This window comes from Buceros rhinoceros, unplaced genomic scaffold, assembly GCF_000710305.1.
Source record: "Buceros rhinoceros silvestris isolate BGI_N320 unplaced genomic scaffold, ASM71030v1 scaffold9738, whole genome shotgun sequence".
NCBI classification, from domain to species: domain Eukaryota; kingdom Metazoa; phylum Chordata; class Aves; order Bucerotiformes; family Bucerotidae; genus Buceros; species Buceros rhinoceros.
In genome coordinates, this window is record NW_010428593.1 from 838 (window position 1) to 17,716 (window position 16,879).

At 43.4% G+C, this 16,879-nt stretch overlaps 1 protein-coding gene across 1 annotated transcript in view; it reads left to right on the forward strand.

Moving 5' to 3' along the window:
* The window catches only part of LOC104498900 (cytosolic phospholipase A2 epsilon-like), a gene marked incomplete at its 5' end in the record, with an annotated part of 12,346 nt that extends 478 nt beyond the window's left edge, over positions 1 to 11,868 (forward strand). Inside the window, 12 exons of the mRNA XM_010142337.1 lie at positions 43 to 135; positions 776 to 813; positions 1,459 to 1,615; positions 1,852 to 1,988; positions 2,493 to 2,715; positions 3,893 to 4,007; positions 4,644 to 4,781; positions 5,448 to 5,555; positions 8,252 to 8,443; positions 8,881 to 9,047; positions 10,568 to 10,751; positions 11,630 to 11,868. Coding sequence (XP_010140639.1) covers positions 43 to 135; positions 776 to 813; positions 1,459 to 1,615; positions 1,852 to 1,988; positions 2,493 to 2,715; positions 3,893 to 4,007; positions 4,644 to 4,781; positions 5,448 to 5,555; positions 8,252 to 8,443; positions 8,881 to 9,047; positions 10,568 to 10,751; positions 11,630 to 11,868 — 1,791 coding nt within the window. The remainder of the gene's footprint in view (positions 1 to 42; positions 136 to 775; positions 814 to 1,458; positions 1,616 to 1,851; positions 1,989 to 2,492; positions 2,716 to 3,892; positions 4,008 to 4,643; positions 4,782 to 5,447; positions 5,556 to 8,251; positions 8,444 to 8,880; positions 9,048 to 10,567; positions 10,752 to 11,629) is intronic.
* Between the last annotated feature and the right edge of the window lie 5,011 nt (positions 11,869 to 16,879).

A 16,879-nucleotide genomic window follows, 5' to 3' on the forward strand; every position in this document is an offset into this window, starting at 1 on the left:
TAAGAGTTAACTGCCATTATATTTTTTTACTCCCTTTTCCAGTCCTTATCAAGTCAAAATGAAAGGGATTTGAAAGAGTCTGTGACTCTAGCTCTGAACTCGCTTCCTATACAAGAGAAAATAACGGTAACAGAGGTGAGAACACGTTTTTCCTAATAAAAACCCAGCCCAACACACATTCAGTTTGGTGGGTGATGAGAGTCTTACAGTGATTCGGGTCCTGTCCATCACGACACCTGCTACAGCGTAAGGCGTGAATGACAGTCACTCTGCAACTATGCAATACGTATTGTTTTTCTTGTGTTCTACATATGACTCCAAGTGTGACATTCAACCCTGTTCTGAGTTTAAAGTAATTTCCTCAGGATATATCTACTACGTTCATCAGCATCGTATGTGAGCTAACAGTAATGGACATGAAAATTATGTCTTATATTTGCAAAGGGAAAGCCTGGAGCAGAAGATAAAAGAGAGACCATGATTCAGATGCCCACCTTTCAAAGACCTTCCCAGCAAATGAAGGTTAAACTAGGTATTCAGCTATGAAAAGCTAAGGGGCCCTAAGCTCACCTCACTTGGGTGAATGGCCCACGTCTGTTCAATCCAGCCTGTACGGGAGCTTGGTATATCTCTCACAACCCAGAACGCTGCTGGCCAGACTCCTCAGCTGCATTGCCAACTGCAAAATCAGGAACATCCCAGAGATGCAGTGAGGGAGGAAGGCACAGGATTGATGAATTGAGCATGCTTACACTGTTTGTATTTCGATTTTCAGGACAGAACAATTGACTTGTACACAAAGGCAAATGAATGGTGAGTCTCTAGCAAGACCTTGAACCTGTAACGGGGACATTTGCACCTACACAAAACTCATTTGAAATCAGCAGGGGTCCATGCAGGCTCAGTTGTAAGCGGAGGGGTGCTCGTCTTTAGGTTGCAGGTTTATTTTTCGCCAGTGATGGAGAATTCAATCAGAAGTCCCCTTTCCTGCAAGTTTCCAAGCTGTTAGAACAGTTCAGTAAGTAGATCTCACCTTCTGTGCACTATTACGCCCACAGAAGAGGAGAGCATCTCTGCAAAGAAAGCCTATTTCTGTGTTACACAAACAAAATAACACCAAGGCGTGGTAGTTTCCCTGATCGACTGCAGTGCCTATTGACAGCAGTTTTCTAGTCACAGGCACGTACAGCAGCCACGACTGAAAATTGAAAAATGAGTTGTACGAAGAAATAAAAGCAGAGTGTGCTGTAGGAACTTTGCTACCATAGCAGGACAGTATGCCACATTCTGCTCTGCCTGCTCACTCGCGTTCTTGTTAGCAGCTACAGCAACTAGCAGTAGTGCTGCTCTCATTTATTATATTACACTGTCTACAAGCTGGTCTGTAAACACACACAAGAATAGCTGGGGTTCACCACTGTGAATAATAATACGACAGTATTTGTGCCCTGGTCTCAGGACTCAGGGTCTGTGTTTCAGGCCAAGAAACCTAGATGTCCGCCTGGGGTTTGACCTGTGCACTGATGAACAGGATTTCCTGCAAAAACGGAGGAAGGTGGTTGCTGCCACACTGAAGGATGTTCTTCATCTGGAGGAAGATCTGCAAGAGCATGAGGTAAAAGGGAAAGGCACTGCTGGGGGATTTTTCTCACTTCTTTCCCTCAAGCCTGGAGTTGAGGAGTGATTTCTCACCTCCATCCAGAGGAGGACTGAGGACCTTTATCTCTAATTGGTGTGTTTTATTTTATGAGTGTCTGGATGTTGCTTTTGCATATCTGTCATCTTTTGACCCAGATGTGCCTTAATGCCGCTTCTCCATTTATGCTTTCTGCCCTTTTTTGTGTTGAACAGGTGCCTGTAGTGGCTGTGACCACAGCAGGATGTGGGATAAGAGCACTCACTGCCATGTATGGCAGCATTTTCGGTCTTCAAAAGTTGCGTGTTCTGGATTGTGTTTCGTACATCAGTGGCTCATCTGGCACAACATGGTGAGGAATCATTTTTGATACAGTTGTTTGGATCTTGGATTAAGCAAATCCCATGATTAGTCCAGGATTTTAGATCTTGGTGAGAGTAAAATGGGGGTCTATTCCGTTTTTGCTTCCATCTTTGGCCTCTGAATGCCAGGGTCACCCATAAAAGGCCTATTGGGCATCATACATTTGGTGTCAGCAAAGTAATCGTTCCTTGATGAAGACACGATTTTAATAGAAGTGCAAGCATCCTCAATCCTATGCAAAACAATCCTTTGTTATTTACTGTTGTACAAAACCAGCATAGACAGCTGGTGTAGCTGCTTGTATTGGATCCCAGATCCAGGGCTTTTTGACTGATTGCCTTTAGACTTGCATTTCTGCTCAAACTAAGCTCAAAGAGCAGAGTAACCTAAAGATAAGACAGTAAGTGCCCAAAGCTCTGCCAAGTATATTCTCTGAGTTTCAAAAGCATCCTCTTAATGTCTTTCTGCTTTCCATCATTTTTCCTGCCTGCAGGACAATGACAAAACTGTATGAAGATGCTGATTGGTCACGGAAGGAACTTGGAGAAATTATTATTGAAGCTCGGAAGCAAGCAACCAAGTGCAAGATGGGGGCTTTTTGCTTGAGAAGTATGACAAATTATTACAGAGAGCTCAGCCAAAGGACCCAAGCAGGACATAAAACATCATTTATCGATCTGTGGGGGCTTATGATTGAATCCATGTTAAATGATGGGGTAATGTCTATACACATTTCTTCTCATAAAGTTGGTGACTTGATCTTTATGACCATTAAAAGAAATTAAAACCCTAGGAAGAGACACCTGGTGAACAACACTGTACTTGGTACATAGGCAGAACAGCACTTATTTACATTAGTAACTTGGAGACATAGCGTATGTGTACACTGGAGCCTAAAGTGTGATCGAATGTCGCCTGGAAATGATCAGATAGCTTTAAAGTAACCAGCATGTTATTTAACATCGTAGCTGTCCAGGAGACTGCCAAGGCTCTTCGGTGGTTTTTGTGTCTCCACTGCTACAATACTTACACAAGGTGCAGTCTCACCTTGATGTGTGCTGCGGATGTACACCACGTGTAGTTACCGCACTTTGTGATTTAGTGATGAGAAAACATATAGATCCACAGCTCCTGAGACGTCTTAGCTACAGAAACTGCTTTTGCAGGTGCCTTTCAGCTGCTCTGGAACTGAACTCTCAGGACCTCCTGTTCCTAATTTTGTTTTAACCACACAAGCAAAACGTTCCATGTAAACTAGCAGACTGATAATAACTGGAGAAAAAGCTATTTTATGTTAAAATCCTGTAAAGGTGGTTTATATTTTGTCTAGGTGAAACAGTTAAAATGAAATACTCTCATATCATATTTCACATGGTGTTTCTGGCATCAATTCTACATAGCAAAATGTGCTAAAATTTAATTTGTCTGAAGCAGACTCAAACTCTCCATTTCGTGTGTAAGATAAGCTGTTTGTTAGTATTGGCAGCTCAAGGATTTCTCCTCTGTGGATGATAACTTCTAATATGGTTTAAAAAAAAAAATTCATGACTAGAAGGGTCATAAACTCTGTTGAAGAACTCATGTGTTTAACAGATGAAGGGTGTGATAACAGCTGCATGATCTGCCCCATTTTTTCACTTACATTTAGCAATGCAAAGTTAGAAGAGCACGTGAAGCAACTCACTACTGTCTTATACTGAATGTAGAACATAGCTAGTTATCCTAACAACAATTATTCCTGATCCCATTATTTTCTTGCCTTCTGTTATTCAAGCACATGGAAGTACATTTAGGAGGAAATTCAGGAAAATGATATCCCATATTCATACCTTATAAGCTGATGTCTTTAAGGACCTGAATATCAGCTAACTTTTTTTTTTTTCTTGAATCCAGAAATCCCACCACAGACTTTCTGATCAACGTCGGGCAGTGAACCAGGGTCAGAACCCACTGCCCATCTACCTCGCCCTCAATGTCAAGGACAAAGTCGCCACCAAAGATTTTAGAGGTAACATTTCAGTTCTGGAAAAGAGCTATGTTTTGCCTGGGGAAATGCAGCATGGGGATACTGTCAACAACGACAAATTGTTTTAAATTCTCCCTCCAAGCCGGGAGAAGTCCTGTTCAGAGATGTAAAGAGTAACTTGGCAGCCATAGGATAGACAGCAGCAGTTCAGTATTTTGTAAGATCTCCTGGCACGTAAGTGTGCATAATCAGACATTAACTTCAGACTAATAACACAACAAAGGTCTGTGACACTGTCTCAGAATCACTATAAAGAACAGTGGTTCACTTAAAGAAAGTGGTTCACTGGAGCTTTGACTCTGCTTAATGTATGTTTTTCGCGGTTGGCTAAAGGCAGTAAAAGCAATAGAAGTCAGTCCATGTTCTGTCTACCTTCCATGAGAAAACTTCCCACTTGCTAAATATAAGGAAAGAAGAATTTTATTTTTCCCTTAGCCCTGATACTGTACTTTCACCAACCTGTAGACAGAGTGATAACCGGTTCAGCTACCAGAGTTCACTCAGGACATGTGCTAAGCCAGCTTGCCTGCAAGGGCTAATGCCTGAAAGGTTTATTGCACGTCTGGTGACTTGACTGTTTTAGTAGCAGACTAACATTGTCGGTGTGTCCATTGGCAGAGTGGGTGGAGTTCACGCCGTACGAGGTGGGCTTCCTGAAGTATGGCGCCTTCATTCGTGCAGAGGATTTTGGCAGTGAGTTCTTCATGGGTCGCCTGATGAAGAAGCTCCCTGAATCCCGGATCTGCTTCATGCAAGGTGACTCATCAGCCTGGGAGAGTGACAATATTTTAATACAAACACTGATGATTCTAGAAATCAGTCTCCATAAAATTGTTGTTCTGCATGTGACAACAGAGGTACTGGATCAGTCAGCTGAAATTCAGCACACCTCCTGAGACTCACCCAACTGCCCTTGCTAGCAAAATTGGTTTTATCACTTGGATTAAGATAAAATGAAACTAAAACAACAAATAAGTTGTTATGTACCTTTGTGAGTGCTTTTGGAGCATCACCATTTCCCATTGCTTGCAAAATATTTTTGAAGTTGGAAATCTAAGAGACGTGAAAGCTGAGTGAAATGTTGAGAAGAAATAAATGGGGAAAAAAGAGAGGAATCAGGGAAGGAGCTGGCTGAAAATATTTCTTTATCAAAGGAAAAAGGGAATGAAAATAGGAAAATGACAACTTAAAATTTTGCAAAAAAAAGAAGTTCCACGTAAAACACTGCAGAAGGAAAAGCACTTTGAAATTTCGTCTTAAATAAGTTTGCCTTCTGAGACAGCTTTACCACTGAAATAGGTGTCTAGACTTGGGCAAAATTTGGACAGAATTATGAAAAAGTTAGGGAAGAGCTGTGGAAGGAGCAGAAGGAGTTTTTAAAAGAATGTCAGCACTACTTATTATACCTCTTCAACTTCCTAGGAATGTGGAGTAGTATCTTCTCCAAAAACCTCTTGGATGCCTGGCATGCAGCTGACAACTCAGAGGACTTCTGGCACAGGTGGACCCAAGACAAAGTGACTGAAATAGGTACATCTCAAGTACCGTCTGTCTTACCTCCTCCTTCCTTCAGGATCCTCTGATGGGGTAACTGAGCTCACATTTCTCATTTCTTGAGTATTTCTCAAGTCAGTTGACTTCACTGAATAGCCAGTGCTTTGCTTAAAAGGTGAGATTGTTATTAGAAGGAAAGGCACCATCAGACAGAGGTTTATGGAAAGGAGATAGGGATGGATCACAGAATCATAGAGTGGTAGGGGTTGGAAACAATCTCTGGAGATCACCTAGTCCAACTGCCCTGCTAAATCAGGTTCACCTAGAGCAGGTTGCACAGGATTGCGTCCAGGTGGGTTTTAAATATCTCCCAAGAAGGAGACTCCACAACCTTTCTGAGCAGCCTCTTCCAGTGTTCTGTCACCCTCAAAGTAAAGAATATTTTCCTAATGTTCAGATGGAACTTTCTGTGTGCCAGTTTGCGCCCGTTGCCCCTTGTCTTGTCACTTGGTACCACTGCTAACAGTCTGGCCCCATCTTCTTGATACGGCCTCTGAAAGGCCCCAGCCTTTCAGATATTGATTAGCATTGATAAGATCCCCTCTCAGTCTTCTTTTCTCCAGTCAAAACAGTCCCAGGTCTCTCAACCTTTCCTCATAAGAGAGATGCTCCAGTCCTCTAATCACCGTTATATCTCTCCACTGGACTCTCTCCAGGAGTTCCTTGTCTCTCTTGAACTGGGAGCCCAGAACTGGACACAGTGCTCCAGATGTGGCCTCACTAGGGCAGAGTAGAGGGGGTGGAGAACCTCCCTTGACCTGCTGGCCACACTCTTCTTCATGCACCCCACAAGAACACTTTGCTGGCTCATGGTTCACTTGCTGTCCACCAGGATTCCCAGGTCCTTCTCCATGGAGCCCCTTTCCAGCAGGTCAACCCCTAACCTGTTCTGGTACATGTGGTTATGACTCTCCATGTGCAGGACCCTACACTTGCCTTTGTTGAACTTTGTTAGATTCCTCCCTGCCCAACTCTCCAGCTTGTCCAGGTCTTGCTGAATGGCAGCGCAGCCTTCTGGCGTACCAGCCACTCCTCCCAGTTTTGTATCATCAGCACATTTCGTTAGGGTACGCTCTGTCCCTTCATCCAGGTGATTGATGAATACGTGGAACAAGACTGGACCCAGTCCTGACCCCAGGGGAACACCACTAGATACAAGCCTCCAACTGGACTCTGCACCGCTGATCACAACCCTCTGAGCTCTGTCATTCGGCCACATCTCAACCCACCTCACTGTCCACTCATCTAACCCACATTTCTGACACTTTGCTTTAAGGAGGTTATGGGAGACACTGTCAAAAGCCTTGCTGAAGTTGAGGTAGACAACAACCACTGCTGAGGTAGACAACAACCACTGCTCTCCCTTCATCTACCCAGCCAGTCCTGCCATCATAGAAGGCTATTGGATTGGTCAGGCATAGTTTCTCTTTGGTGAACCCATGCCGACCCCCCAATAACCTTCTTTTCCTCCACATGCCTAAAGGTTGCATCCAGAATGAGCTGTTCCATCATCTTTCCAGGGATGGAGGTGAGGCTGACTGGCCTGTAGTTTCCTGGGTCCTCCTTCTTGCTCTTTTGAAGACTGGAGTGATATAGGCTTTCTTCCAGTCCTCAGGCACCTCTCTTGATCTCCATGGGCTTTCAAAGGTGATGGAGAGTGGCCTAGAAACGGCATCTGCCAAGCTTGCTCAGCACTTGTGTTGTATGCATTTCATCGGCGCCCATGGGTTTGTGGGTGTCCAGTTTGGCAGATACACAAGGTGGTCCTTATGTGCTGTGTTTAAAAGGTTTGGAAAGAAGAACTTCTGTCAAAGCTTCATGTCACCTGTTTGTCAGCCAGAGAGAAGCTTGAGTGTTTCCTTTCCAATTCCTATTCATCTTTTCCATTCCTATTCACCCTGCACAGTGCATCTCTCCCTCAAAATCTGACTGAACAGGAAGGTTAGCAGAGGTCTAGGGAAGGCAGTCTAGTGGAGCTCTGATACACCAGCTGAAAGAGGCAGCTCTGTAGTGAAAGACCGTTCCTTGAAAATGCTCATGAGCATCTTCATGTTAAAATTCAAGAAAAAACAGTGATTTCATAGTGAATAGACTTAGGTCACATTTCTGTGGACTATGTCTTTGGAAAAAAACCCCAAACTCTAATGTTTGGGTTTATATAAATAATGTGCAGCTTTTTATGAATTCAGCTGGCCACACCCGAACCAAACTGAACAAACTGGTTTTTTAGAAGTATTTTGTTAAAAAATAAAATGTTGAAATGTTTCTATTCTTTTCAAAACAAGCTTTGAATTTCATGTTTAACCTGCATGGAATCTAAAAGCAGTAATCCCCTCAATTGTACAAATAAAATGATTTTCCCCATTTTTTGTTTGCTTAGAAAAGTGAATTAATTTAGTATGTACTGAAATCATGTTGTTCTACGAGAAAAATGCTCCTTTAGTCAGATGTAGACAATCAGGGTTTAGGAAACAGAAGTAAGTTTATATTCTTGTCAAGAAATTAACCGGAACTCAGAGCAGACCATAAGGAAGAATAACACAGTGCTGCAATTTGTGAACATGTGATTACTATTGGCATGGAAAAGCTGCTGACACTTTCTCCTCTTTGCGCCTATCCTCTTAATTGTGGTTATAATTCAATTACACGTCATTTATGCCATGTGCCTCTAGAGGAACAACCGGACTTGCCTGAGAAGCCATATGAGATGGCTACATGCATGTTCACTCCTTCGAGCGGCCTCTCCACGGCTCTCCGGGATATCCTGACAGACCGCCCTGCCCTCTCCAAGTACCACAACTTCCTGAGGGGCTTCCAGATGCACAACGAGTACATCCAGCAGGAACATTTCTCAAAATGGAAAGGTATGGACAGTACTCCTGCTGCAGAGTGGGCACAGGGGCAGGGATTTAGCAAGGGGTGTTTTGTACGTCCTGAAGAGAACTGAGTGGTTAGTCGTTAGCACTTGCTGAGAGGAGGGAGATCAAAGTAATGCCTCACATTTTTAACTTCCTTCCACACAACTGCTCCAATTTTGGATCATTTGGTACTCAAAGTCCTCATTGGGATGAAAATTGCTTGGGTGGGGCTCTGCACATACAGAACACCTGCTTTGATTTCGGTGCAATTCATGTATTTGGAAATACCAGCAAAATATGAAGGAATCTTCAGGATTGCTGCATGCTATCCTAAAGCAAAGTGAAAATCATGGGTGAGAGGGAAGTCCCCATTTCTTTCGCTTTCTAATTTGACAGATGATGTCTTTCTGCAGTTGCTAATAGTTCTGAATCTTATTCCTTAGATACTTTGCTAGACACCTCTCCTAATGACCTGAGAGGCAACTCGGAGCATCTGGAGTTGGTGGATGCAGCTTTCTTCTTTGAAACCAGCTGCCCACCTCTTATGAGACCAGAGAGGAAAGTGGATGTCATCATACACTTAAATTATACTGGTGGATCACAGATCTTGGTGAGAAGTCTCAAAACTCTCTTTGTTTAGTCATGACTTTTCCTTTGCTTTCCACAACTTGCAGATAGGTGTCTGTAAAACGTGGAACAGAGTGGAGTTTAGTAACATGGTGTTTCCAAACCTTAGAGGAAGAATGGAAATTCCCAGAGCAGAAAATATTTTTCTTAAACTACTTTTGAAATATCCCTAATGCTTCACCAGTGAAATACAGAGCTGCACATTCAATTTATGATCATTGAACTGTAACTTCTGCTACAATTATATAAAAAGATTTAATAGCACAAATATAGCTGGGAAAACTTTGCCTGTTATTCAGATACTGAATTTAATCTGCATTTTCCTTAAATGTATAAGATTAGTTGCCTTTTATTTTAATATGTGATTTTCTAGCTGTCCAAGAACAACCCAGTGAGTGAAGAATTTCTTCATCTTTATTTTTATGTTTTAATAAATACAACATTTTCCTTAAATAACGGGCTTGAAGCAAGATGTCAAATGCATTTACTATGTTTGCAAAAATCTGATTTGGTTAAAATAGTTAAATAGATTTTGAAAGTGATATTCACTACATAAAAACACAGATTTAGACTTCCTAACATAGACTTGTAATTGTAAATCTGTCCCTGAAAGGCACCACAGAAAACATCAAGTTCACTGGTTATGATTCTGTAATTTTTTTCAAGTAGAAGATACTTACCCTTCTGCAGCCTTAAGCTGTGATGCCACATGATATGTATTTAAACCCCCTTTACTATCTTGACATTAGGTGTTTTCCTATAAGACTATTTCCAAAAAGCTTCTCAAGCAAGAGAAAAACAGTCTCTGGGGCTGCAGGTGCTCACACTATTGCTGGCACATTATTGCAGTAGTGCTTGTGTGGTGCCTACTCTTGATGATATACCACATCTGGATCAAGTGGGAGATAACTGATATAACTGATATAAACAGAGTTGTCAAAGTTATCGGCAACAGAGAATTCGTAGAACCTCCGTTCTCAACTGCCATTGGTCCAACATCGAATGGAGAGGTGTCATTCCTTATTATCCATCCGATAGTGGAGTTATAGGCAACCACCATAATATAACATGCGAGATGCACTGGCATCAGTACCAACCAACCAAGTAGAGGCCACCCCACTAAAAGTCCGCATGCAGAGCAAAACACTCTCTTTGCAACACGTGCCATGCCAGTAATGAATAGAACAGTACCAATTATAAACAGATACTGGGCTGTGTCGGCAGATGACTCAGGCAGCAGAGCATACAGCATTTTTATCATGAGCTGCTTAAAAGCCTCATTCAAGATCCCACTTAGGTCCATCCCTGTTACAAGAACCACGTTTGTTTCAGTTACCACGTAATGTAAAAATATGAAATATTTTCTTTGTTCCCCGTACGGGCCACCAAAAAGTGCTATCAGTCCACTTTGTGCAACTTGGCATGAGCTACTGGGCTTCAGCAGCAGCCTGACCTTGGGTATCTTTTCCATTCCTTATGCTGCTGCTGTTGGCCCATGACCAGCCCCTGGAGCAGGCTTGCAGATACTTCTCAGAGCAGGGGATTCCATTTCCCAGCATTGGGCTGAAGGACGATGAGAAGAACCTAAAAGAGTGCTACATGTTTGATGGTGCAGACACCCCAGGAGCTCCTCTGCTGCTTTATTTTCCGTTAGTGAATGACACCTTCCAACGATACATAGCACCTGGTAAGTTAACAGAACACAGCTAATTTTTTTTTGTCCTAATGAACATTCTCACTCCCTGGGTGTTTTTTCCTAACCCCAATACAAAAATGCTTTGTTTGTTTGCTTGTTCTTACTGGCAAATAAACTGCAAAATGGGATGACGGAAAGTGCAAAATCAGGTGAAATCTGGTGTACAGTTTTAGTTTAAGTCTTGGTGCAATTCAGTGAAGGAAAAAACGTGTTCAAGTAGAGGAATTGGCATTAATTTCTTATTGTGATCTCTAAAAGTTTACTTTTGCTTGTAGAACAAAGCATATTTTCCAGATTATGTATTTTCATGACAGGGGAGAATTACCTGTACAGTATTGAGTATTTCTATGGAGGACAGCCACTGTGCTTTCTACTTGGGGTGTTTAATGTGTTGGTTGTATGTGCTGGAAAATCAAAGCAATAGCAGAGAACAGTACAAATAGTACTAATACGGTCACTATGTTCTTTTGGGCTAGTGTTTGTGATGCAGGCTTTGTTTTTACCATTATTTTCAAGGCTACTAATAGTCGGTTTCCTCCTGTTCTATAGATCTATTCCTTTCACCTTCAGCAGGTATTCTAGTCAAGAACCTTCAGGGTAAGACTTGAGCACCTGTGACCACATAAGATGATTTGCTATGGTCTGGCCAGTAGACAGTGCTGGCTGTAGTGGAATGATGTTTAGTGGCACTATTTTTCTCATTTTTTACTTTTTAAATTCAGTAGACTTTGTTCAGCAGTAGGTTTTTCAAAGATCGTAGTGCTGCGCTTGTCTTCATAGCAATTTCATCTGTGATCTCGTGACATGGTCTGTCAGAGTACTGTAATTCCCTGGGCTGGTACAAACACCTTCCTTTTTACCCTTGACAGGCATGTCACGTAGTGCTGCCGACATGGAACAGGGCAAGGTTGATATCTCTGGTTTCTGCTCTCCATACTCAACAAGAGAGGTCTCTCTGAAAGCAGAAGATTTCGACAAACTCCTGAAGCTGACTAATTACAACATCATGAACAATGAGAACATGATTCTCCAGGCCTTGCGCATGGCTGTGGCACGGAAGAAACAAACCTCAGGCCAGCCAGTATCACAAGCACAGTCTTCTGCTTGAAGAGCATTTTCCTCTCCCTTACATGCCACGTAATACATGCCACAGCACACATGGAATAGCCACTTCACTGTTCCTGGCAGGTGCCACCTCTTTCCAATTAAGTCACCTTTTCAAAAAAGAAAACATCAAGTATTTTTTAAGGATTTGTTTCATGTGGTTTGGTTTACTATGCAGAACTTGCTTTTTGATCTGGAGTTGTGATAACAAAGACAGTAGTCTCTGTTGTTAACACCATCTCACTGTGATGCTCAAGAGGTGAAGATTCAGTTGTGTGTGACAGGGAGATAGTTTTAGCTCTCTATTTCTGCAAGCTCTTATTTTCTTGGCATTTCGTTGGGACCATTGATAGCAAATACACAAAGTCCTCTTCAGACACAGAAGGTGGTGACGATGCAGTATCAATTTAAATAATTTACTTGGTTTTAATAACTTGAATTAAATGGTGTTCTACCTTTTAAGAGTTTTGTTTCCCACGTGCATTTTTGTCATGAACTGCCATGGAATATCTATATCTATATCTATGTATATATCTATATCTCTATCTGTATATCGTCTATATCTATATATCTTATGAAGGATACTTGATTCTTGAAACTTGTGTTGGATAACAGATGTATGGATGGGTGGCCTTTTAGGTCTTTGATGACATCTATTCTTATCCATTAAATCAAACTTATGAATTTGTTTTGAAGGATCATTGCCATTTCCTCTCACGATCAACTGTGTTCTGTCTCAGATCACACGTGTGTGCTGCAGTTATCTCCTCAAAATGAAATTTTGCTTCAGCATTATCTGGAGCTTGTTCAATGTAGTGAATTGAAATATTAGTGAAACAGATAGCACAGAATCACGCTGGAGAAATGGAGTAATATTCCAAAATTCTGTTCACTGCATCACAGTTGTTGAACACACGTATAATGTAAAGCACAGCTGTTAGGTATGCTAGTACAAATGGAGATCATATGATTGCCACAGTCTAACTAGTTATTTGACAAGTACATTGAAGGGCAGTAGCTGAGGGGGAAAAGCTGATTTATAAACACATAGCACAAAAACTTAACGGCTCTCAAACATCATTGTGGTTGCCAAAGAAAAAAGGAAGAAACATCCATCCTGGGAATGCCCTAAATGATGCATGCGTCTGATTAGGAACCTAACAAGCAGTCTATCAATAAAAAGCACTCCTCTTCAAGCTGTACAGGAGAATGGTTTGTAATGCAGGAAACAATTGCCTATCATTCCGAAGAAACAAGAGTCTTGTCCACCAAAGCGTGGATGTTGATCAACCATCACTGCGTATCGGAATGTGGATATAAAGCAGAACAAATCTTGCATTTCTTCCTCTTCAGCCAATGAGACATTTCAGATGCTATGAAAAAAATATTAACTGTTCAGATTAAAAGAAAAAAAAAGGAAAAATACCAGGTGTTTTGTGGTGAAGGGAATCTGCTCAGACTAAAGGCCAGGAAAGGTCTGGCAGAGACAGATGTGTAGCTTCTGTTTCTAGTGTGAATTCTTCCTCAGAGGCGAGTTACTGGAGAAAGACGGGTGGTCTTTTCTAGAAGTGGAACTGGTTCAAAAGTTGGGTTTTGCTGTCTTTTTGATCACAGTCCCACAGAAGCATTATGAAAGAAAGGCAGGTGCTGGCAGCTGGGAGTTTGTCAAAGGCCAGCCCAGGTGAGACTTAAAGCTGAGTCCCTCACCTCTTTGTGTAGCCTGGCCTAAAAGAAGCAGGCAAGACCTATAGAAGAATCTTTTCTCTCCACAAATTTCCCAGTAAGGTACATAGACGATTTCAATCTTATCTTCTAAAATCCTATCTGCTGTTTTATTGGAGAAACCACCGAAGAGCTCAAAATAAAATACCTGACTGTCACAACAGGCATCGTGACTGAATTCTTCATGTCTACCAGAGAGGGTGTCCTATTTTTCAGAGTCCTCCCATTTCTGCAAAGATCTGGGTATTGCATCAACTCCACCAAGTCCGTGGGCTCCCTAAGGTACTCTGGATCATTTTCACTTTTCAGCTGCTGGTCCTCAGTTGGGGATTTTTTTGTCAGGATTATTTGGTTTGCATGGCAAGGTTTTGGTAGCAGGTGGGGCAGGGGGGGTGGTGGGGATGAGGGGGTGGTGGGCTACAGGGTAGCTTCTGTGAGAAACTGATAGAAGCTTCCCCTGGGTCTGAAAGAGCCAATGCCAGCTGGCTCCAAGACTGACTGACCTGCCACGGGCCTGGGCCAAGCCAATCAGTCACAGTGGGAGCCCCTCTGGGATAACATACTTAGAAAGGAGAAAAAAACCCTGCACAACTGCTACCAGAGAAGAGGAGTGAGAATATGTTAGAGAAACAACCCTGCAGACGCCAAAGTCAGTGAAGGGAAGGAGGTGCTCCAGGCATCAGAGCAGAGATTCCCTGCAGCCTGAGGTGAAGACCATGGTGAGGCAGGCTTGGCTGTCCTCATACTGGCAGATGCGGTTAGACACCTGTTCTATGGTGATTTCCCCTTTGTCACCTGGCCTATCGCACAGCACTGTAGCCAATGTGTGGGCATATGGTGGCGGTGTACTCTGCACAAACTTTTTCAGCAAGGACTCGGTAGCGAGCACTTGTTTAGGGCTAACGTTAATGTCCCAGTCACCACAGAGAACCTCCTTCATCGCCAGCTCTCTCAGGTAATCGTTACCTTTACTCAGGACAGTCCATTTGCTAGGAAGCCAATCAATGTCATCTCTGCAGGGGTATCTGCCCTTCACAGCTGACAGAAATTGCCTGAAGATACTGATCCTTTTCCCCTTTTTTCTGATCACTCTATCAATACCTCCTTCCCGGGCCATGCTCCCTAGCTGTCTAGCTTCTGGGCCACTTAAATCGATATTATCACCTCCATGATCCCAGCTGCGAAGCAACCACGTCATGAACAACTCCCCATCACGCCTGCTAAACTCCTTTCTAATACTGCTTAAGTCCTTTCTGGACTGAAGTTGAGTGTTTACCAGATACTGATCCTTGTCCCCTTTTTTCTGATCACTCTATCAATACCTCCTTCCCGGGCCATGCTCCCTAGCTGTCTAGCTTCTGGGCCACTTAAATCGATATTATCACCTCCATGATCCCAGCTGCGAAGCAACCACGTCATGAACAACTCCCCATCACGCCTGCTAAACTCCTTTCTAATACTGCTTAAGTCCTTTCTGGACTGAAGTTGAGTGTTTACCTCTTCTTGGTCTGAGGACTCATCCTGCGATGAGGGTCCTTGAGATGTTTGTGCAGTTGGAGTCACTGAGGCCGGGGTCTTTCCTGAACGCTTTCCTGGGCCCTTCTGAGACTTGCTTGGTCCTACGTCATCATCAGAGCTGTCTGTTGGGTCTTTGTTCTTTGCCTAATGTTTAGTGCCAGAGGACTTACTTTTCTTCTTCACAAGGGTGACTTGTGCTGGTTGGGGTGAAGAGGTGGCAGTGGCAGTGGCTGGCTCGGTGGCTGTAGTGCCCATGTGGTACCTGTTCTTGATAATAATCCACCCCCGGATAATGTTAGAGATAACTAAAAACAACAGAGTTATTGACGACAGAGAAGTGGTACCATTCATAGAACCTCCAGTTTCAGATGCCATTGATCCAGCGTTGAATGGAGAGGTGTGACTCCTCATCATCCACTCGGCAGTGGAGTTATAGGCAGCCACTATGATGTAATATCCGAGATGCACTGGCATCATTACAAACCAACCAAATGCAGGCCAACCCACTAAAAGTCCGAATGCTGAGTAAAACACCCTCTTTGCGACATGCCCCATACCATTAATGCATAAAACAGCACCGATTATGAGCAGAAAATAGGCTATACCGGCTGGTGATTCAGGCAGCAAGTCATACAGCATTTTTAGCATGTACTGCTTAAAAGCCTCAAGCAAAATTTCACTCAGCACCATCCCTGATACAAAAACTGCATTTGTTTCAGTTTCCATTTTTTCAAAAAATATGAATATTAAATATGAAATATTAAATTATTCAGAGCCCCATGGTGGGTGCCAATTATGTCGGTGGTTTGGCCGAGGCAGCCAAGTCTGGTGACGTAATATCCTTCTCTGTTTCCAACAGAAATAGGAGAAGGGAGAAAAGAATTTGTGAGACCTCTGAATGTTTTGGAAAACTGAAACAAAGTTTAATAACGCTATAAACAGAAATATATTAAATACAAAAGAGAACCTGTGAGGTATTAAGGGTTTTGTGTGGGATGGAGAGGCGAGGGTTAACCACGCGTCGGGAGCAAAAGTAAAACGAACACTGCGGCAGCGATCAAAGATGGTGGCGGCCACGTGGCTTTCCCGCTGGGGCAGAACAAAGAAACCCACGGCTGTTACAAAATGCCAAGACACCACGTGTAAAAGCAGAATCTGCACAATCCTACCAGTCTGATTGCGGAACTGAGGCAAAGCAAAAGCAAAAACGGTGGCGGCGAAAAGCAGCAGGCAGGAGACAGCTCCAGGCACGCGGCGGAGAGAGGGGTCAGCCCCCCCATGTAGCACGCGCGGTTGGCTTTTCCAAAAGCAGCTGTTTGCCGAGAAACAGCAGGGGGACAGGCAGCTCCGGGGCACGCGGCTCCGAAGGGCTCCGAAAAGCGGTGACGGCAGCGAGGGGCTCGGTTGGTCCCTGGTGCGGCAGCAGTGGCAGACAAGCAGGAGACGGCTCCAGGCGCACGGCGGCGAGGGGCTCGGCCGGTCCCTGGCGCGACGGGGAATAAAGCAAGAAGACACGCTGTAGCTAAGAGGCAGAGATGAGACGAGCAGGCAGGGCACCACGCCGGCTGGAGTCCAGAGAGGGGTTACTGCCCGCACGCCGTCCAGTGGGAAAGAGGTGTTGCTCTGGTGAGGTCTGAGGTGGAAAGAGAGCGAGGCAAATGCGGCTGCGCCTTTTTAAACGGAAAGCAGCGCGAAACAAAAGCCGGCAAAAACTTTTAACCAATGAGATGCAGCGGACATCACATGGAAAGGAATAGTATTGGTCAGTTTAAAAC